This window comes from Zootoca vivipara, chromosome 6 (genome assembly GCF_965207765.1).
Source record: "Zootoca vivipara chromosome 6, rZooViv2.hap1.1, whole genome shotgun sequence".
Lineage (NCBI taxonomy): Eukaryota > Metazoa > Chordata > Lepidosauria > Squamata > Lacertidae > Zootoca > Zootoca vivipara.
Window position 1 is genome coordinate 16,849,102 of NC_142589.1, and position 23,012 is coordinate 16,872,113.

Here is a 23,012-nt window from a genome sequence, read left to right on the forward strand (position 1 = left end):
AGAACTGGCAGAACAGAAATTTAATAAGATATAATGCTAATAATAATTGCAGGGAATTGGCATGCACCACACTTAGTCTTAGTACCCTTATGTCCTGCAGACACCACTGCAGGCCCACTCAGCACAAATGCCAATGTGTCACCGGACAACCTGAGCTGCCTGGTGTGCAACAAGCTGTAGAAATGGGGGCATTACTCGTCCCAGGCAAAATGCTGACCTGCTTGGTTGGATCAGAGCAAGTGCTCCTTCAACAAGCAGAGCTTACGGAGTTAAGCTCAGCCAAACTCTCTGAACTGCCTTCAGATCAACCGACGTCCCAATGCTGTTCTGGACTTTATGTTCCCTAATCTCCTCCTCCCACCCATCTTTCCCCATCTTTAATGAACTGGGCTTTTATTAGGGCAGCAAAGCTTTCCACCCCAGATAGATGCATCATGCAATTCCAGAGGTGCTGTCAAGGTATCGCTGTCATGCTTGGTGGGAGGGGAGTCAATGCTTAGGATTTCAAGATGCGTCACCGGCAGCGAGAAGGATATGACAGCTCTTAAGCAGCTGCTTGGGTTTCTCCTGCACCACTCCAGCACCATATGCAATTTGCAAGAGTGTCATAATAATATAATAATATCCTTTTAATTTATATCCTGCCCATTTTGCTGGGTTTCCCCAGCCACTCTGGGTGGGTTATAACATATATAAAAACACAACAAAGCACCAAACATTTAAAAAACCCAAAATATTCTATACGGTCAACAAACAAACCAATAAATCAATAGAAACCAATAATAATAACAACAATAATAACAATAATAAACGGCTTACAGTTACACCCAAATTAAAATAACCGCCAACCTCAACTAAACATTTAACCAACATCAACCCGACAAAAACAAAACAGAGGAACCAAAATTAGAACCGTTTAAAACATTTAAAAACATTTTAGCCACTTGCCCCAACCCAAGAGTGCATGCACGAGAAAGTAACGTGGGGGATTTCGAGATCTGAATAACGAATGACCTGACTTCTAGCTTTGATGATGTTATGTCCTGATGGCACATCCTTTGGCGATCCTCTGATACATACTTGGTGTGTATATCTCCCCCCCCCCCAATAATATGCGCCTCCAATGTTATTTCCTTATTCAAGCAAATAAGGTCTTCCTCCAGTCCTGCTATTCTGAAGATCATGCAATTTTTGATTGCATTTTATCCACAACACCTTCCAAAGAAACTGGAGGAAGACAGAACTTGCCTCCACACACAGTATCCCAAGAATGCAGAAAGCTGTGACCCTCCGGATGTTGCTCGATTATGATTTACATCATCCCATGATGGGCAAAGCTCATGGAGGCTGGAGTCCAGCAACATCCAGGAGGTGACAGGTACATTATCTCTGCTTTAAAAGAAGGCAGCACTGTGATGGCAGTAGCTGGGGGCAGGAAAGGCAAGTGATGGCCTAGTTCAAGGATGGAGCCTTTTGGCCTTTCAGACATTGCTAGACTACAGCTCCCATCATCCCTGAGCGCTGGACACTCCAGCTGGGGCTAATGGGTATTGGAGTCCCTGCACTATCCCATTTCTAGTTCTCAAAGACCCTAATGTTCTCTCCACCAGCTTTTAGAGGGTGAGAATTCCAAGACCATATAGTGGTGGGGAAACGTCTGCACTGGGGAAAGCCATCCAATACATTAAGTCGAGAGCAGGGGCAAGTTTTGGACTCCGCCTTCCATTGTCCCTATCCATTGGCCATGCTAACTGGGGCTGAAGAGAGTTGGAGTCCAACACACCTAGAGAGCAGGGACCCAGGTGGCGCTGTGGGCTAAACCACTGAGCCTAGGGCTTGCTGATCAGAAGGTCGGCGGTTCGAATCCCTGTGACGGGGTGAGCTCCCGTTGCTTGGTCCCAGCTCCTGCCAACCTAGCAGTTCGAAAGCACGTCAAAATGCAAGTAGATAAATAGGAACCGCTACAGCGGGAAGGTAAATGGCGTTTCCGTGTGCTGCTCTGGTTTGCCAGAAGCGGCTTTGTCATGCTGGCCACATGACCTGAAAGCTATACGCTGGCTCCCTCGGCCAATAATGCGAGATGAGCGCGCAACCCCAGAGTCGGTCACGACTGGACCTAATGGTCAGGGGTCCCTTTACCTTTTACACCTAGAGAGCACCAGATTAGTGTAGGGTTTAAGCCAAAGAGTCTTGATCTTACGACTTTCCGTAGGCACCTCCTTAATCCAGAATATGTCAGGGGAGGGGGGCTCTCTACAGTTGATTGGGGTGTTCTCCAATCAGTTGGCATTTCTCTTGAGTATTAGCGAGCTAGAGACATGGGTTCAAAATCCCCAGCCATTCTCAAAGCCTCCTAGATGATCGTGGGCTAGTAGTCACTATCTCTCCCTCTCCCCTTAACCCACCTCACTGGCTGCTGTGAAAATAAAAACAGGGAGGCTCCTCAGAGGAAGGGTGGGAAGATTTTATAATCAATAATAAGTAGTATTTTATCACAAACTTAGGTGGAAGGACATATATTTAAAGCTCTGGTCAGCATACGCAGACATCTTTACCCAAGAACCTCAAGAACTGACTTGAACATCATAATTTATATGTAAAAGTCCACTCACGTATCCCTGTACTGGTTGTAAATTGGTCCCTGAACGTGGTCTTTATTGTGGTCTTTATTACTTAATTTCCAGCTTCCTTTCCCTTAAAAAATAAAAACAAAACCCAAAACTGCCAATTGACCCTGCTGTTGCAAGATAAAAGCCTCCGGGAAGTAGTGCTTCAGTGAATCATGTAGATTTCTAGAAACATTACTGAACATTGGTGAAATGTATAGGAATTTGCTTTAATTCTGGTATTGTTCCTTTCAAAAACCACTGTTACACTACTTTGATTTTGCATAAGTATCTAAATTTGCAGTTAATAGTTAATTACAAGAAACTCTTATTTGTTCTGAGAAGAGCAACGCTGTTAAAAAATAATAGGAACATAACGTAAGAATATTTTTCTGGCTCATGCCAATGGCCGATGCATCCTGTTCTGACAGTGGCTAACCAGATGCCCATTGTTGGAAACCCGCAAGTAGGACCCGAACACAAGAGTTCTCTCCCCTCTTGTGGTTTCCAGCAACTGATATTCAGAAACAACTCCTATCTCCGACCATGGAGACAGAGCACAGTGGGAGTCAACCTAGGCAACCCTGCACCGTCGCAGAAGCCAGTCCTCCTTGGCCTTCTGTGCAGAAAAACTGGGTGGATTCCTATCCGCCACCAGCTCTCACCCTGCAAAAAAACCTAACCTTAGGTAGCCTTAGGCGACTGTTTTAACCTCACCGTGATACAAGGTTTGCTGTGAGACTGCCGCTCTTAAGCTCCAAGCTCAGGGGATGGGGAACCTGTAGGCTTCTAGATAACATTGGACTCCCAACCTCCGCATCAGACCCAGCCAGTGTGCCTTACGGTCAGGAATGATGGGTGCTGCAGCCCAATATTGTGTTTCGATATTAATGTTGTGTTTTAATTGTTGTGATCTGCCCTGAGACCTCAGCATGAAGAGCCGATAATAAATGGTTATCACCATCTTCTGAGAAACATAGAAATGTAGAGCTAGAAGGATCATCTAATCCAACCCCCTGTAATGCAGGAATATGCAGCTGTTCCATACGGAGATCGAACCTGCAACCTTGGTGTTATCAGCACCAAGCTCTAACCAACTGAGCTACCCAGTGCTGCTCTTCATCATCATCATCTGGAGGGACACCTGTTAGCCCACCCTTCCCCAGAGGAAGGGCTAAGGATACAAAGGGGGCAAATTGCCACCACTACCACAACCCCAGCCAACTCTGTCTTGAATCCAGAATATGGGGAGAGTTGATGTTATTCTTTTATTCTCTATACAGTCCCCCCCTCCCATTGCTGGATACCCCACTCTTGCGCAAAATGCAGAATGCCAGGCAGACCGCAGAATAGCCCTGATGAACGCACATGAAGACATCTAAAAATAAACCTAATGTGTACAAGAAAGAGGAAGAAACTGAAGGAAGGAGTCCTTTGGCGACTGATTTTTTTTAATGGCAGAGGCTGAGAACAAGAATGCCCTAAGGAAAGGGAGATTCCCACGGCAGAGTTCAGTTTCCTGTGCCAGGAACTGGCATTGCTGCCATAAAGTGGGTTTCAGATGAGAAAACCATCCCTTCCTCATACCTGGGGGACCAGGAAAAGTATGAAGGATTTCGATACAATCTGCTCAGTCTATCTGGATAAGTTTGTAGAGCTACATATCAGCTCTGGGGTGACCAAAGGCTGCATCCAATGAAGCCTTACTTAAGTCAACTGAAATGAATGGACCCAAGTCCATTCAGTGGGTCTACTCTGAATAGGACTAGCGCTGGACATAGCGCCATGCCCCACTTAAAGAAATCTAAGCCACCATTGAAGCTAACCAAAGGTTTGGCTCATAACATGAAAGGTGGATTAAACCTCCCCCCCCAATCTACTCACCACTTCCAAGCGGAGCTTCCAAAGGAGCGATCGTTAATATGTTGAAATATCTTCATTGCTGTTCTTTGCACAAATCGGAGAGAAACACACAGCAAGACTCAACAGCAAAAAAAAAAGGCCTTGAAATAATCTTTTGCAGACGAACTACTAACTTGCAAAAAACATCGCACCCGCCAAGTTCAGATAGCCTCTGTTTTCAGATTGCTTTGGTCAAAAAGAAATGAAACAGAACCAAACCAGCCTTGCCATTTCATAAAGAAGCAGTTCCCCATAAAAAGGAGGCTAAAAGTTGCTTAAACAAAAAGATCCTGAAAACTACCGGATTAGAAAAAGGAGGAGCAAAAACTTAGCGTATTTGTTAAATGTTCAAGTTTTTTCCCGCCAGGTCAGTCTGCATAACAACAACTTACAAAAAGGGGGGGGGTAGAAAACCCCACAAAAGAGGTTTAATCAACACCAGGCGGCTTAGTGTGCCTTCATGCAACACTTAGGAAGCCACTGCAAGTTTAATCTTGGATTTTGTTAAATTCCTCTTATTAAAAGGCAACAGGAGAGAGAGAGCACCGTTTTCAATTTGTGTGTGTGTGTATGCAGGGGGTGGGGAATAAAAAAAAATTTTTTTGAAGCTACATGTATATATATATATTTTTCAAAAGTCAAGTTTTGAGGAAGGATGAAGATCTCCCGGTAGAATTTTAAAAGCTCAGCTGCCTTCTCCCTTCTTGCCTGGCAAAGCGGCTCCCTAGCTTGAAGGCTATTCTAGACTGCTGGGGTTACGATCTGCTGTCTGTCTGGGCAATTAAAGAGCTCTAAGTGCCTCCTGGAAAGCCTCTGGGCTGGACTAATCTGAACACATGCTGTCATTATATCCCTGTTCGCCCCAGAGGGAGGAGCAGCAGCAGGAGCAGCAGCGGCTGCTCAGCTGCCAGAATCTGGTGATGAAAATGCATGATGTAAGTCCAAAGTTGAGTAAGTGGCAATCATCCCTTAACTCTTCGGCTCCCAAGCTATAGGAGGCAGACTGAATCCTCACGGGGTGCAACAGAAGAGGAGTGTGCTTGCAAGATACTCTCTGCAGGGATGTGATAAACAGGGAGCAGGTGATTTGTTAGGTCTCATCTGCATGGGACAAGTTATTTGTCCACTCACCTGCCAGTCAGCAAACCTCTTCCCCTCACTCCCTTGTGTGCTAGAAATGGCAGGTGGGCAAGTAAGAAATGGAGGGGGCAAGAGAAAGGGGTCACAGGAAGCTGCCTTATACAGAGTCAGGCTATTGGTCCGTCTGTCTCAGTACTGCCTACACTGACTGGCAGCAGCTCTTTGGGGTTCTAGGTATTTTCCCCAGCGCTAACTGGGGATTGAAACTGGGACCTTCTAGCAGTGTTAGAAACTCAGATATCTTATCTAATCTAATCACCAAATAGCAAATTAAACCTAGCTTACGGTCGCCACAGTGGAATGTCTGGGTGCTGTTTTGTGCAATTGAATATTGTTGTTGTTGTTGTAATAATAATAATAATAATAATAATAATAATAATAATAATAATAATAATTTCATTTCTACAGCTTTATATTTGAAAAAACAAATCTCAAAGTAGTTTACAACACATTTAAAAAGCAAATAAAACAATCCAGAATAAAACAAATTCAAGATTTGAAGGAAAATATTTCACATCCTTCTCTAAGTGATGTTTTACTTTCCCAAGTCGTCAACCTGACCTCCAGAGATCTCCACGTGGTCGCATTTGGACCCGCGCCAGTCACAAAATGCACCTGGCTAATTTCTAACACTGCCTCTTATATGCTAAGTGGATGCTCTACCACTGGGATATCCTTTTCCCTAAAGATAAACTAAGGGTTGGTTTAAATAAGAAGCTGCCTTATGCAGTCAGATCATTGCTTCATTTAGTTTAGTATAGTCACTGAATGTGGCTCTCCGGGGTTTCAGACTTGGGGGATTTCCCCAGCCCCACCTGGAGATATCAGGTTTTAAACTTGGGACCTTTTGTGTGCAAAGCAGATGCTCTAACCACTGAGCTATGGGACTTCCCTGAATGGTCAGCTTGCCTTTGGCTATTATGGTGGGGCGGTGGCTGAGCCAGGGGCGCGCTAAGCAGAAGATAATGCAATTTAGAAAAAAAGGACCAACTTCTGTGAAAATCTGACGTCAACCACACCTTGAAGCAACTGGAAGAGGAGGTGGACTCACCCACACCCTGCTTCATTTGGTTTTGGAAAGTACGGACCGAGGAGGAAGAGAAGTGGGACATGAAAAAGAGAGAAAAAATTAAGAGCGCAGACCGCTCTGTTCAATAAGCATTGTGCTAGACAAATATTAACAGTGTCTCCTGGCAGGTGACGTTCGAGGTGGCATTGACTAAGCTAGCTCATCCAATTGCATGGTGTTTGCTCCCATCCATCCCTCTGGACCAGAATTAAGCAAAGTGAAGGGTGGGGAACACTGGTCAGCCGAAAGCCAACAGGGGAATAATGTTTTAAACGTCCATATCAGGACTGAACCCAAGTTGATCTAAAGCAACCTTCACCAACCTGGTGCCCTCAATGTTTTGGACTACAACTCTCATCAGTCCCAGCTAGCATGATTAGTCTTAAAAGCAACCACTACACTAGCTGACTAACATGTAGGAAGCTGCCTTATATTCAGCTAGCTCAGTTGCTGTCTACACTGACTGGCAGCAGCCCTTTGCTTAAGACAGAGGAATACAGGAAGCTGCCTTATAAAAACCATCGGTCCATCTGGTTCAGTGTTATCTTCTACACTGACTAGCATTATGGATGCAGGTGGTGCTGTGGGGTCTAAACCACTGAGCCTCTTGGGCTTGCTGATTGGAAAGTCGGCAGTTCGATTCCCCGCAACGGAGTGAACTCCCATTGCTCTGTCCCAGCTCCTGCCAACCTAGCAGTTCAAAAGCACGCCAGTGCAAGTAGATAAATAGGTACCACTGCGGCGGGAAGGTAAACAGTGTTTCTGTGCGCTCTGGCTTCTGTCACGGTGTTCCGTTGCGCCAGAAGCGATTTAGTCATGCTGCCCACATGACCCGGAAAGCTGTCTGTGGAAAAATGCCGGCTCCCTTGGCCTGAAGCGAGATGAGTCCCGCAACCCCATAGTCGCCTTAGATTGGACTTAACCGTCCAAGGGTCCATACCTTTACCTTTTTTACACTGACTGGCAGCAGTTTTCATTCTCTGGGGTTTCATTCCCAGCCCTACCTGGAGATGCTGGGAATTGAACCTTCTGTATGCAAAGCAGATGCTATGCTACTGAGTCATGGCCTTTCCCATCGCATGTTATGCGATTCCTTGACATCCTGGTCACAAAGGTGTCACCCATTCTATAAAACCCGCAGACACACTTTAGAAAGGGACGTGGTAAAACAAACAAGTACAATAAATCATTACTTGTTTCCCACTGCATGCAAAAGATGAAATTTGGGTGTGAAATGTAATAAGTAAGAACATGGGCTCCATGTTTTACACCACTGAAGACACCCACAAACCAAAGGAAAAATTTAAAAGAGGCCTGGATAACTGTATGAAGAACTTTGCCATACAGTTTTGATCAGCTCTTCTGTGCAATCCATGTTTCATTCACTGGACAATGACTGAAAGTGACATGCATGGCTTAGACCGATGCAGATATTAATTGTGCGTACTAATACTTGCAGACATGGCCAAAATAAGTAGCGCTGTTAATTATTTCCGACTGAAATTTTTCAATAAAAATTAATTAAAAACAACAACAACACCTGATTACACAAGCATTAGAATAGAAACACCCGTGATTATAATACACCATAAAACAAATCAAATTAAAACACTAGAATACAAGTATCCATAAGTAAGATGCAGTAAAACAACAGAACAATTAACACACCCCAAATTTTAAACTGACACAGTTTGGTAGGATACGGCCTGGATTTAAGAACCCCAAAGCAGATTGCAAGGTAGGGCCACAGTTGGACTGACATCTCTAGAACACTTTCTGAACCAGCTTTGCAGCAGAGCATCCTCTGTTTACCACTGGTGGCCAACACCTATTCCCAAGGAAACACCTGCTACCTTTTGAGAGATGGCCTCCTCCTCTCCTCTTTGGGAGCCCTCCAAAGCCTTTGCACCTCGGCTGCCCATTTATGAAGATGCTACATCAAAACAGGGTAAACCTACTCATGCTTTACAAAGCAATGAAGCCCCTGTAAACAGAACACCCCATGGTAAGTTCAGGCAATAATGGCTTTTTAAAATACTACTACTACTAATAATAATAATAATGGCCGAAGCAAATAAGCAATTCATTGGTAACGGCAAACATGCAAGCACATCGGTATAACTCCATTTCAGCACAGCACCCTGTATTGCCATAAATGGGCAGCCAAATCTATGAATCAATGCAGCTGAAGAAGACACAAGTATGTATGGGAATGAATGAATAGGTTTAATTATTTAACAGCAGAGAATCAGATGAATGGGATCAGGACTTTTCCCCCGAAGGCGGAGGCACTTACATGATACTTTTGGGATTCTGCAGCATGCAGGCTTTTGGTCCAAATGTGGTCACTGGGCATGGTCCGTGCAAGGAGCGTGTCCTCCTGGAAGAAGAAGGAGACAGTTTAGTTAAGTTGCTGGATTATCTTAGGTTCTTGGAGAGACTTTTCAAAAAGTTTTTTTTAAGACAGCCCCAACTTCATGCACAAAAGCATCATGATAATAAAACAGGATTCATATTCAACTATGGCCCTCGTTTCCTAAAAAGCATTTCTAAGATTCCTCAAATGGAGGCGAACTGAGTTCCCTGGTGCAGGATATGCGCTAAAAGCCCTGAAGCATGTCCCTTTGCGAACTATGACAGCCTCCAGAGTGATTTGTGCAAGGGAAGCTTACAAATTGCATAATATGCAAACTGCATCTTGAATGACTAACAGATGCACTTCGCGTTTCTATCTTACGTTTCCCTACCACAAGTAAATCATTAACACACTCACACACAGTCCACCTGAATGACATTATATCATTAGAGCTGGAGAGGGACATTTCGTACATTCGCAACAGTGAATCTTCCATGCTTAAGGGTTGTATCCAATGCTGGCCCCATAGATCCGCTGAAGTTAATAGGCATGACTCACTTAGGTTATTTGTTTCAATGGACCTACACTGAGTAGAACTTAGTTGGCTTAGTTTTTTAAACACAACATGATTGTGTTATAAAATTATGCATCCATGACAATCCAAGTTCTGTGACAACCCCCCCCCCTCTTAAAAAATGCACTGTGTTTGCACCCTGGATATATTGAACCAATTTGCCCGGTTGTGCTTATTTTGATAATCTCTTCTACCTAACTATACTGTATAAGGGATCATAGGCCTTGAAGCCTCCACAAACTCTGGAAGCTTTGTTCAGCAACTCCCCTTTCGGCTTCTGAGATTTCTGCTGGCATGGCCTGCACTCTTTCAAGCAAATCTTATGTGTTACCTAAGCGCTTGAGGGACCCAGGTGGCGCTGTGGTTAAACCACTGAGCCTAGGGCTTGCTGATCAGAAGGTCAGCAGTTCGAATCCCTGTGACGGGGTGAGCTCCCGTTGCTTGGTCCCAGCTCCTGCCAACCTAGCAGTTCGAAAGCACGTCAAAATGTAAATAGATAAATAGGAACCGCTACAGCGGGAAGGTAAACAACGTTTCCATGTGCTGCTCTGGTTCGCCAGAAGCGGCTTTGTCAAGCTGGCCACATGACCTGGAAGCTATACGCCGGCTCCCTCGGCCAATAATGCGAGATGAGCACGCAACCCCAGAGTCGGTCACGACTGGACCTAATGGTCAGGGGTCCCTTTACCTTTACCTAAGCGCTTGCCTGGTCATCACAGGCAACAAGAAACTGCTGGCTGGTGAATGAGTTGGCTGGTGGAGCAGGGGCAGGACAAAAAATGCAATGGGCTGCTGCAGCATGGAAGGAGCTCTCTGCCCCTCCTCTGCCAGCCTCTCTTCCCATCAGGCCGGTAAAAATTATTGTGGGCTATTATAACCTTGGTGGGACTCTTTTACAAGGCCCCCAATTGGGCTAGAAACGTCCTTCTTCACTTTTTAAACTAGAAGCTCAAAAAGTGAGCTTCTAAATTGCCATGAAACTGTGCCACACATACAGGCTAGGAAGCAAAGCCAAATGCATAAGCCACCACATGCCTATGATAAAAAAGAGGTAGTGTGGCAATACGGGTTTCTTTAATATATACAATTTTCTGTTACAGTCACAAACAGTAGCAACTTTTAACACACACTGGAGGTACTGGGTTTCTGGTCACATTACCCATTTCCCTCTGAAATTGGAGGCAAACCTATACCAAGGCAGCAGGGTGTTACACTTATGTTGCAGTCCCCAGTAGAGCGGCATAATCTCCAGGTGGTAGAGCAGTTTGGTATAGGAGTCCTGCCACGGACAGCAAAATCCCCCAGCTTTCTTCTTCCTCTAACCCCCACCCCTGCACTGAGCAGTAAAACTGAACACGGCATGAGATGGCGCCACAGCACTGAGGAACTTCCCAGCTGTTGCAAGGCAGGCCAAGCCAAGCCAAGCACAACACAATCAGGAAATTCCAAAATGCAGCGGAAGCCCGAGTGTTTTCTCTCTAGCAGTTCCTGAGGGTGGTTTCCCACCCCTGGTTCTCCAAAGCAGCCCTGGTTGGGATGCTAATTAGTGAAAGACAACTGCCACGGGGGTCAGGGGGAGCTCTTTACGGTCTCCCACATTTACGATGCAAACAGTGCTTCTGAGGGAGGTGGTGTGAATGGTGACAACAACCTCTTCCTCCGTGAGCAGGCTTCGTGCCAGCAGTTGTCCAGCTCAGGAACTGGCCTTGGAAGGGCCCCCCATGCCGGTCAGACTCAGCCGTACTGCCATTCGCCACTTTCCCTGCAGTGCGGGCCCCTAGACTGCTTCTCAGCAGTGACGCTTTCATACGGGAGCAAAGCCCCGCTCTCAACGGCAGGCGTTATTCATTTTTAAGCGACACAAAATGTAATGCTTAGGCCAGGCATCCCCAAACTTCGGCCCTCCAGATGTTTTGGACTACAATTCCCATCTTCCCCGACCACTGGTCCTGTTAGCTAGGGATCATGGGAGCTGTAGGCCAAAACACCTGGAGGGCCGCAGTTTGGGGATGCCTGGCTTAGGCCCTTAGATCTATATATTTTACTGGTTCCATGGATCTGTGGGGTGGGTAGATTTAACAGGACTAACCCTACACCTGTCCTGGTTTATGGATCTTCAGCCCCATACTAATAGCCCCCTAAAGTCTGAAACCAGCTCTGTCCAGAAGTATCTGCACCAGCCAGAGATTAAAATACCACCAAGAATGCCCTGTCGGAACGGTCTGACACCTCACTGCAAGAAATGCTCTTAGTTTCAACATTATTCAACCTAAGTTCTCTTAAGTACAACATTATTATACGCCACAAGCTCAGCCTTCAGAAATGCATGACTAACGCACTGTTGCAAATTGGCGATCACAAGTTACTAGTCCTCCTGCCCACAACACACCTACGTGGCATAATGCAACAACCTAAATAAGAGGGCTAGTCTTCCTTGGCTTCCCAACCAGGCAACCTGGAGGCAAATTCACTTTGACAGGTGACCAGGGAAGTCTCAGAAATAAAAACACACCTCCCTGATCACCTGGGGCAAATGAACATTGCCTCCAGAAAAGTATGAAATGAATGCATGAATATAGACACCGCAGGACACGGGGACACACACACACACAATATCAATCTTCAATTATCTAAAGGGCTATGATAAGGAGGCTGGAGCAAGCTTGCTTTCTCCTGCTCCTGAGATTAGGACCCGAACCAATGGCTTCATGTTACAAGACAGGAGATTCTGACTAAACATCGGAAGACCTTTCCGATGGCAAGAGCTGTTCGACAATGGGAAAGACTCCCAAGAGAGGTGGTGGACTCTCCTTCCTTTGAGGTTTTGAAGCAGAAGTTGGAAGGCCATCTGTCATGTATAATCTAGTTGAGATTCCTGCATTGCAGGGGGCTGGACTTAGATGACCCTCACAGGCCCTTCCAACTCTACAACTCTATGATTCTATGAAAGTTTAAGGCCACTCTCTACAAGGTCTCCTCCAGAAGTTGAGACTCCAACTCCCATCATCCCCTACCACACTAATCATGCTAGCTGGGGCTGATGGGAGATGGAGTACAACAACATTTAGAAGGCCCAAAGTCACACCAGTGAGTTCCATGGCCAAGGGGGGATTTGAACCACCAAGGGCTTAGCCACCTCAGCTAGGCCAACAGCGTCCACTGCCATCCTCCAGGGCAAAGAAATTGGTTTGAGGAGAGCTGGAACTTGTTGAGCTCATGAAAGAGGCAAGTCTTCCCTTGCTAATGATCAGGGCCGTCTCAAGCAGGTCGGGCGCCCTGGCGCGGAGATCGCTCCAGCACCCCCGCCCTCGCAGCGCGGCCACCGGGACTACACCTAGAGATGGGCCTGCTAATGATTGGTAACATAGGATACCACCTCTTAGAAAGCTAGAAAGCCAAGACCACATAACACCAGTCTTGAAAGACCTACATTGGCTCCCAGTACGTTTCCGAGCACAATTCAAAGTGTTGGTGCTGACCTTTAAAGCCCTAAACAGCCTCAGCCCAGTATACCTGAATGTACGTCTCCACCCCCATCATTCTGCCCGGACACTGAGGTCCAGCGCTGAGGCCCTTCTGGCGGTTCCCTCACTGCGAGAAGTGAAGTTATAGAGAACCAGGCAGAGGGCCTTCTCAGTAGTGGCACCGCCCTGTGGAACGCCCTCCCACCAGATGTCAAAGAAATAAACAACTATCTGACATTTAGACGGCATCTGAAGGCAGCCCTGTTTAGGAAAGTTTTTAATGACTAATGTTATAATGTATTTTTAATTTTTTCTTGGAAGCTGCTGGAATGACTGGGGAGCTGTTTGTTGGAGCTGTTGGAATGACTGGGGAAACCCAGCCAGATGGGCGGGGTACAAACAAACAAACAAATAAAAAATAAAAGTAAAATAAAATCACAGACTGGGTAACTTTTGCGAGCTTATCTACAAGACTGCCTTAAAGCCCATGGTTCCTCTTCTAAAACACCAATTGTTTTCCTGAACAAAAACATAGATTCTTGGAGTATTGCATGCTTTGTAGTTGTTTCTAAATCAAAGCACAGATTCTCAGTGTTCTGCATCCTTTAAAACTATCGCCCCCCCCCCTCCACTGAATGAAAGCATAGATTCTCAGAATGCTGCATCCAGTAACAATATCTCCCCTTTGAAAGTGTGAGCATGCCAACAAGCAGTGGCAACACACCCACACTGCGGAACTCCCTGCCTATTGACACCAGGCAGGCGCCTTCTTAGGCACCTGCTGAAAACATTTTTTCTTTAGACAAGGCTATCCAAACCTGTGTAGAATATTGACATGCTTTTAATCTCTTTTTAGCTCATCATTTACTTTAACCATTTTATAAATGTTTTAAATAGTTGTTTTTATCTGTGTGTCGTTTCCCCCCCCCCATCATTGTGTTGCTTTATTCTTTCTGTAAACTGCTTTGAGGTTTTATTACGATCAAGTGGTATATAAATCTTGCTCAATAAAAAAAAACATGGTCATAAGGTAAAATCGTGTTAACTCCACTACAGGATGTAAAAACATTTTTTCTTAATCACTGATGAAAGCAGTAACATCATTATTTCTAATCACCACCCAAGGAAGATCATCAGAGATTATTCCTTAGGTAACAGGGGCATGGTTATGGCTTCTGAGTATTTATAGCAATAACCATGTCATCATTACTTAAGCAGTAATCCCCATCATCACGGGTACCTAGAACAGTGACTAAACAGTCCCATGAACTTTAGCAACTTCAAATCGATTCTGCCTGCATCCTCATCTCGACATTCATGTATTGCCACAGCCCAAATGACCTCCAGATTCACAGCCAGTGTAGTAGTTAGTGTGTGAGACTAAGATGTAGAAGAACCAGGGTTGCAATACCCATTTGGCCATGAAGCTCACTGGGTGGCTTTGGCCCGGCCACTGACTTCCTCAGGAGGTGGTGGACTATCTTTCTTTGGAGGTTTTAAAGCAGAAGTTGGATGGCCATCTGCCTCAGATGCTTTAGTTAAGATTCCTGCATTGCAGAGAGTTGGACTAGATGACCCTCAGTGTCCCTTTCCAACTCTACAATTCTATGGAACGTGGGTTCACTCATGCCAGGACGAAGGCTCAGTCTGGGAACCTGCAATTCAGGTACTAAAGGAAAAGACACAAGTCGTGTCACCCCAAGGCTAAAAGAAAAACTGATTCTTTTGCAAGGTGCCAGCTAGCAAGATTCACCTAGATTTAATGTACTGGGTGTTGCAAAGGTGGCTAAGCTGGTTTGATTAGGACAAATCAGATCATTAAAAAAACCCAAAACTGTCCTGATACTCCCTTCCGCCCCAATGCATGCACTGACAAGACAGCAGGAGCATCTTTCTATTACACTTTTACAAGAGAGAGCAGAAGCTAAGGGGGAAATAACTAAATAGTTAACCCAAGAGTGAAGGCAGGCCACAATCTCTCATGATCTCTCTCCAAGTATAAAGTTTTATTCAAGTTAGGCGACTAAGGTTGCAACTGTAATACACTCTTACTAGGGAGAAGTGTGATTAAACACAGTGAGTGAGACTTACTTTCAAGGTAAACAAGACACTCCCTTATCTAGCAACTTCCTACACCCTCAGCTGCAACCACAAATTTCAGTACTGCCTTTCACCCGCTTGCCATTTCTCCTATCTACTTTTCTGTTTCTGTTTCTCCACGTAAAGAAAGACATTTGCATAGGGTTGCCAGACTCAATAGTGGAAAAGGACTTCTGTGCCTTTAATTGCCCTGCTCTCTTTTGAGTCTGGAAACCTTAAAGAGAAACCAGCAGACCCTTTGCTTGGAAATTAAACAAAGGGTCTGCTGGTTTCTCTTTAAAGTTTCCAGACTCAAAAGAGAGCAGGGCAATTAAAGGCACATAAATCCTGTCCTCTATTGAGTCTGGCAACCCTACATTTGGAGCAAGCCAGCCAGATGCTAATTCTACCTTAAAGAGCACCAAACTGATTACATTAGTTGGGGGGAAATACGCTATCTTCTAAAACCAGCATTGAAGAGCCCTGGAGAGTATATGCACACATGTGCACACAAACCCTTCTTCCGCTAGATTAGTGGTTTTCAGCAAGTGGGATCAGCTGATGACCAGCTTGCACCTAAAATGGGTTGCACCAACAGTACTGTCCTCCCCCTTTCCTTCTCTAAAGTATGATAAGCTGGAGACAGACGAAGAAGAAAGGAGAACCAAAGACAAGAGGAAAACAGAGAGGGCAGGACAAAGGTGGATGTGCTAAAAAAAAGTTAATAGATGATATGTTGCAAGGCTATGGCCCACAAACAATTAAGATTTCCACCCTAAGAGATCCAAGCTTCAACTTGCCTTCATTTAAGCTCTAAGCTCCACATTGCAGCCATCGCCTATCACTCTAGAGGAGAGAGAATTCTACCTGCTAAGCAACTCCATGGTCTCAAGCTGTGCAGAGGTGACAGGCAGGCAGGCACTCTGGCGATCGAGCATGCAGCACCTTCCTTTCTTGTGATGACAACCAGGGCAATGATCCCTGCACAGATTTACCAGCAGTCCCAGTTCTCCACGTGACAAGCTTTCAGAGCCATTAAGTCTGGCAAATCAGATAGAAAATGGGCAGCCCTTGCATACTGTGGAGCAACAAGCAACCTCTGGCAAGTTACCTTTGCACCATCATTAGTCACCATACAGCTGAAACCACAAAAAGCTGCTTCAAGAGACCATACAACTGTTGGTTCTGTTTAGTGGGGAAACAAAACTGCCTGCTATTAAAAAATAACTTTCCAGCTGTCATTTTAAGAAATATAGAATTCCCGATGCCTCATTTGAATGCGGTGAGACAGTCTTTATCTTTAAGCTCATTATTATTGTTGTTATGAGTGTGTGGGTGTGCTAGACCCCTCTAATCCCTGGATCTAGCAAATGTTAAAATCTAATTGTTATAAGAAAAAACTGCTCCTTTTCCCTTATGGGGTACCCAAGAGCCCATATAGAGTCCTTATGTAGGTTTTCTATCGAGAGGAGAAAATAACAGAAACAAACCAGAGAATATTGAGAAGCAAAGCAGCTAGCAAGCCTGATCTTTACTAACTGTTGCAACAGGGTGCTCACTCACCACATGCAGGAGGGAGGAGGAACCCAGAACAACGGTGTGCAAGCCCTTATATAGACTTTTGAAATTGCCCACCCTGGAGCCCAAGACCACCCCCCAATACATCATACATACATCACAGAAGGGGTGGTCTACAGCAGAATCCTGTCTGGCAGGAAACCTGTTGATGGGTTTACTTGGAGAGCCTGGCCATTCTTTTGTGATGATAAATACTTAATTCTAAAGTCCAGGTCACAGGCTCACCCTAAGGTAAAGGTAAAGGGACCCCTGACCATTACGTGAGAGACTCTGGGGTTGTGACGCTCATCTCGCGTTATTGACCGAGGGAGCTGGCGTACATCTTCTAGGTCATGTGGCCAGCATGACAAAGCCGCTTCTGGCGAACCAGAGCAGCATACAGAAACGCCGTTTACCTTCCTATTTATCTACTTGCACTTTGACGTGCTTTCGAACTGCTAGGTTGGTAGGAGCTGGGACCGAGCAACGGGAGCTCACCCCGTCGCTGGGATTCGAACCGCCGACCTTCAGATTGGCAAGCCCTAGGCTCAGTGGTTTAACCCACAGCGCCACCCGTGTCCCACCCAATTCATACCCAAATGTGCCCTTAAGGCAGGATTTGTGAGCGCAGAGACAATGGGGAGGCTTTTCCCATTTCCATCCAAACTGCAGAGGAATATTTGAGGTCACTGGGAGAGTCAAAATGGCTTCAGGATTATTTTACTGTACTGTTTCAGACATGTGGTTTATTTATTTATTTATTTATTTATTTATTTATTTATGTGTTTGCCTGGTACATTTATGAACATTTATTTTATATCTTAGACCTATAATTCTCATAACATGAATCAACCCTTCTAATTCCTGGATCCAGCACAGATTCAACTGCTGGAATAGCTAGGCCAGCCTGGTAATGGCCCACTAAAGGTAAGTCCTTAAGGGAACAAAGGGAGTGGCTCTGTACCAGAGGGTGAATGGGTGGGCTTCCCTCCCTGGTTAATTAGAAAGACAAAAAGCCACAGCTGAAGGTGGATGCAAAAGCGGCAGGCTGGAGAAGCAGAGAGAGACAGGTCTGATTTCTGCTGGAATCCAGGGCTGTGGCTATGGGAGAAGCAAGACCATCTTGGGGAGTTAATGCTGTGAACCTGTCCATTGCAGATTTAGGTTGTACATGTGTTTAAATAAACCATATATCATTAAGGCACCACTGCCTCTGCTGTGCCTCTTTCCAAAGCAAACACGAACCCTGGGTAAGCATCTGGAATCCCTGAAATCGCATTGCTCAGAGACCGGGGTGGCATGCAACACTATCATCATCATCAACAACAACAACATCAATTTTATAGGAAGCTGCCTTATACTGAGTCAAGCCATTGGTCCATCTAGCTCAGTGCTGCACTGCCTGGAAGTGTCTGTACAGATTTCAGACAGGCGAAATTCTCAACCCTTCCCGGAGATGCCATAGATCAGGGGTGTCCAAACTTTTTTCAAAGAGGGCCAGATTTGATGAAGTGAACTTGCGTATACTGCCACGGGGGCCAGATTAAATTGGCCGACGGGCCGGATTAGGCCCCCGAAATGGACTTTGGACATGCCTGCCATAGATTGAACCTGGGACTTTCTGCATACAAAGCAGATGCTCGACCACTGAGCTACAGTGGATTTTTACAACTTTCTTTTCCTGGTTGTATGTCTTGGCAAAAAGCTGTTTTCCGTCCCAGCTATCTGAGAACAAGTTGGTAGGCTTCCGTCGTGTGTGTGTGTGTGTGTGTGTGTGTGTGTAGGTCATCACAAAATTATAAAGCTGTATTTAAAAAATCAAGGGGGAGATGGCCCAGGGTACTTACCCCTTTGGTGTCTCCCCTCCTGGGGTACCAATAGGGGGCAAGAACTGCACTCCCATAAAAGTGGCAGAGAGATGGTAGAAGGACTATACACTTTAGAAGGACTTACGGTTTAGATAGCCTGCTACTGATTTGCCCACTCACTTATTTTTCAGGAGGCTGTGGTTAGATATACTGTTGATAGATACCGTATACTGCTTTATAGTTGCACCCAACAAAAAGAGGTAATAACTGGTGTTATTGTACTCCAGATTTTCTAGGCGTTATGGAGGTCAATGATAGGACGATACTGTGTAAAAGTTGACACTGCTGCTTAAGTATGCATTAAGTGACCAATGTACTACATGCACCGCTTACTACTATTAATTTTAACTTTTAATTGTTTTGCTATATAAGGCTATTATGTTGTGCACTGACCCACACTGTTTGTTATGTTCTCTATCATTAGGAGATTTAGTTATTTTTTTGGCGAGGCGCCAGAAATATGCTGATGACACCCAGGTCTATTTCTGGGCAACATCTGAATCAGGAGAGGCTGTGCATGACCTGAACTGGGGCTTGTCTGCAGTGAAGAGCTGGGTGACGGAGGCTCTGTGGGTAATTGGTTCCCTAGATTTGGAAGTTGGGAAGTTTGCGTGTCCTGAATGGATATGTAGTTTGGGTGGGGGCGACCTCCTAGGTTCAGCGTTGTCACTTGGGACACACGTTGTCTCAAACAGCAAGGAGCACATATTGCCAGCTATGGTTAGTATGCCTATCCTGGATGGGGATAGCCTGACCACTGTGATACATACATTGGCACCTTCCAATTAGATTCTCATAATGAGCTCTATATGGGGCTACCATTGAGGCCTGGAAATTTCAGCTTGTGCAAACTGCAGCAGCTAGGATACTCACCTAGTGCCTCTTGTCATGCATATGTGTTGAAAGAACCAGTGTTGAAAGAACTTCACAGACTGCCTGTTAGCCCATTGAGCCATCCAATATTTTGTTATGAACATATAAAGCTTTGAACAACTTGCGACCAGATTACCCCAATACTGGATGAGTAGATCACAAAGGTAATCAGAGGGGGCCTTGGCTAAGCCATGACTTACAGAGACACCTGGCAGAAGCATGTAAGCAGGGCTTTCTTTGTAGTGGCCCCTTACTTCTGGAATGCCTTCCTCTCCATTATTCAGGAGGCATGAACTATTGGATGCTTTCATTGTTTAGTAAGAACATAAGAACCTCCTGCATCAGGCTATTGGCTCATCTAATCTTGCATCCTGCTCTTACCAGATGCCTCTGGGAAACCTACAAGCAGGATTCAAGCACAAGAGCACTCTCCCCTCTCAGCAACTGGTATTTGGAAGCAATCTAACCATAGAGCCAGAAAATAACCATCATAGCTGGTAATCGTTGATCGTCCTAACCTCCATCAATTTGCCCAATTCTTTTAAAAAGCTATCCAAGTTAGTGGGCATCCATAGCTGAACTACGTGCTGTGTGAAGAAGCCCTTTCTTTTACCTGTCCTGTATCTCCCAACATTCAGCTTCATTGGATGTCCATGAGTTCTAGTTTTGGATTCTGACAATGGGCAACCTCTGGCACATATGCACAAATGTAGCTTAGCAGCCAGCAGCTGGCATAGATTTACGTGAGTCAATTCAGTGCCTCTGGCTTTATACCTGAATTCTTTGGTGTTGCCTAGGGCTGGAGATGCAGACAAGCTGCGTGTCTTGGCCCGCCCACGCATGGAGTTGGCGCAGCTCCGCTCTTCGTCAGCCCGACACGAGGAGCATTGGTAGCAGGTGGAGTCTGAGCTGGCATCGTCCCCCCCAGGGCTGAAGGCTTCCGGCTCCATCTCCATCCTCAGAAAATAACTTTCCTGGAAAGAAAAAAAAAGCAGGGTTCAGGTGAATGTCAGGTTTAAAAACCAATGACAGGTCAAGACCCACAGAATAGCTACTTTGCTGGATTGGAGCCCAAGGACTAGCTAACCCATAAAGGCGAGTGTCTTTCTCAAATACGTGGATCCAGCCCTTGATACCCAGAGATATGCTGCCTCCAGGATGCATCCAACATTAGTCCCACTTGGAGTAGACACACTGAAATTACTGACAAGTACTAACTTAGATCCAGTAATTACAGATGGGTCCGCTCTTAGCAGGACTTAAGTTGGATACAGCCACCTGTACTAATCATGCCACGAACACATCATATTAGAAGAATATAGTTTTGTATCTTCCATGAGGCCTTAAGGCGCTGCTGGGTAAACCTTCAGTCTAGGGGTTAAACGTGGCCCTCCAGGCATCTCCATCTGGCCCTCAGGACTCTCCCCAGGCCACACCCCTTACTGGCTCAGTTCAAGTGCTTTTACTTGGCTGTGTCATTGAACTATGATAATGCCTCTTCTTGCTCGCCTGGGTGGATAGAGCTCTGCCTGCTGTCGAATTGTCTCTCTCCCTTCACCGCATCCCTTCTCACTCCAATGCAACTTGAGCGCAACTGCATTCATATCAATTACATTTTTATTACAGCTTTGTATACATTTCAGCTCTCGCTTCACCAAACACAGCCCTGAGTTTCCTAAAACAGTTCATGAGAAAAGGGTACAAGGCGTTCCTGATGCCTTCTGAGCTGGTTGTCCAATTTACCTTTTTTTGGTGAAAGCAAGCCTCCCTCTGGTTTTCTGGGTCTCTCTCTCGTTATAGGGATGCTGTGCCTGGCTGGATGTTACACAAGGCAACGATCCACACCTTTACTAGGTCACGTGTCTATACTCTATATATACACAAGAGGCCTACTGGATCAGGCCAAAAACCCATCCAGTGCAGCATCCTGTTCTCAAAGTGGCCAGCAGGATGCCTCTGGGAAACCTACAAGCAGGACCTGAGCACAACAGCCACCCTCTCCACTTGAGATTCCCAGCAACTGGTATGCAAAGGAATAGTGCCTCTGACGATGGAGGCAGAACATGTCCCTCTTCTCCTTAAGGAGATGCCAATGTGGTGCAATGGTTAGTGTGCTGGACTATGACTTGGTAGGCCAGGGTTCGAATCCCCACTCAGTCATGAAGCTCACTGTGTGACCTTGAGCCAGTTGCTGCCTCTCAGCCTACCCTACCTCACAGGGTTGTTGTGGGGATAAAATGGGGAGAGGGAGCACCACATATGCCACCTTGAGCTCTTTGGAGGGAAAAGTGGGTTATAAAGTAATAACTAAGTCTGAGTGTTGCTGGGAGTGTTGGCGCTTGGACGGTTTAAGATTTTTTTTGCTTCTTTAATCTCTATGGGGCACCAGTGCACTTCAGTTAAAATGCAGATAATTCATTTCCTCCTAGCCTATATCTTCTCATTTCCAAGCTTAAACTCTCTTTCGAGTCCTCATGTTAAAAGGCATTACTTGGGTTGAGCTCTTGAAATGGGGAAGTGGGTGCTGTTGACATTTCAATAAGCAGGATACAAAAATCTACAAAGTATAATAAAAAGGGGTGGAGGCAGTAGAAATTCTGACTCTTAAAACAGCACATGGATTTCGGTCTCAGCTATAAGCATTCTGAAACTGTCAGACCACACACAGGTGCTAGCCTCATTGAGATTGGTGCATTTCAAGCTTTTAAAGCATTTCTGCCATTTTATTTAACCAGCTGACCTTCTTCTGATTGGTCCCTCTCCAATACAGACTGAGAAGTACAGCCTTATGAATAATTTGAAAAAGGAAAGGGCAGCAGCCGCCAAGGTATGTTTAAATGCAAGCAAAACCGTGCTACGCCTGAGTGGAATTTACTGCATTATGTTAGCAGGGGAGGCAAAAGTATTATTATTTCAATGTTTGCTCCTCTTCTGCTGCTGATGATGCTTCTTCATCATCACACAGCTTAACCATGAAGTGATTCCAGCTCATGTCAGCAGTTCTGTAATGGCTTGTTTCATCCTCATAATTTGTGAAATAACTATCATGGGCTTCTTAAAAACAACAAATACCGGTAGGTATTCTGTGCTACATGCACAAAATATATTGAGCCATCAGCCTTTTTGAAGCTACAAATTATGCTAAGAACACACACACACACAGCATATATAAATCACAATAAAATGAAGCTGCTCCAGTGGGTTAAAGCTTTTCTTTAGTGTCAACTTTGCAACAAGAGCACATATTCTGTGTTGCCAGGAGTGAGAATGTTTGTGGCTCTCCAGATGTTCTTGGCCCTCCAGATGCTAGGGTTTTTTTGGGGGTGGGGAAGTGTTGACTATAGTTCCATAGCTTAAAAAACCCAAAAACCAATACAATAAAAATGTAACGGCACAGTGACATTTTTATCCAATGATAGTAGATCTATTGACATTAATAGACATGGCTAACTTAGGTCCATTAATTTCAATGGGTCTACTGCTACAAGTAGATGTTGGTTGGCTACAGCTCAAAGAAATCGAAG

At 45.2% G+C, this 23,012-nt stretch overlaps 1 protein-coding gene across 6 annotated transcripts in view; it reads right to left on the reverse strand.

Moving 5' to 3' along the window:
- NADK (NAD kinase) overlaps positions 1-23,012 on the reverse strand; it is a 42,767-nt gene that overhangs the window by 12,388 nt on the left and 7,367 nt on the right. For 3 of the 6 annotated variants that reach the window (XM_035117959.3, XM_060276188.2, XM_035117958.3), the window contains exons 2-3: positions 20,263-20,462; positions 9,014-9,097 (exon numbers count right to left, since the gene is read on the reverse strand). In XM_035117959.3, the coding sequence (XP_034973850.1) occupies positions 9,014-9,097; positions 20,263-20,444 (266 nt within the window). In that variant the 5' untranslated portion in view covers positions 20,445-20,462. Of the gene's footprint in view, positions 1-4,490; positions 5,313-9,013; positions 9,098-15,990; positions 16,186-20,262; positions 20,463-23,012 lie in introns of those variants that run through there. The other 3 variants (XM_035117961.3, XM_035117963.3, XM_035117962.3) reach the window with 3 other exon arrangements.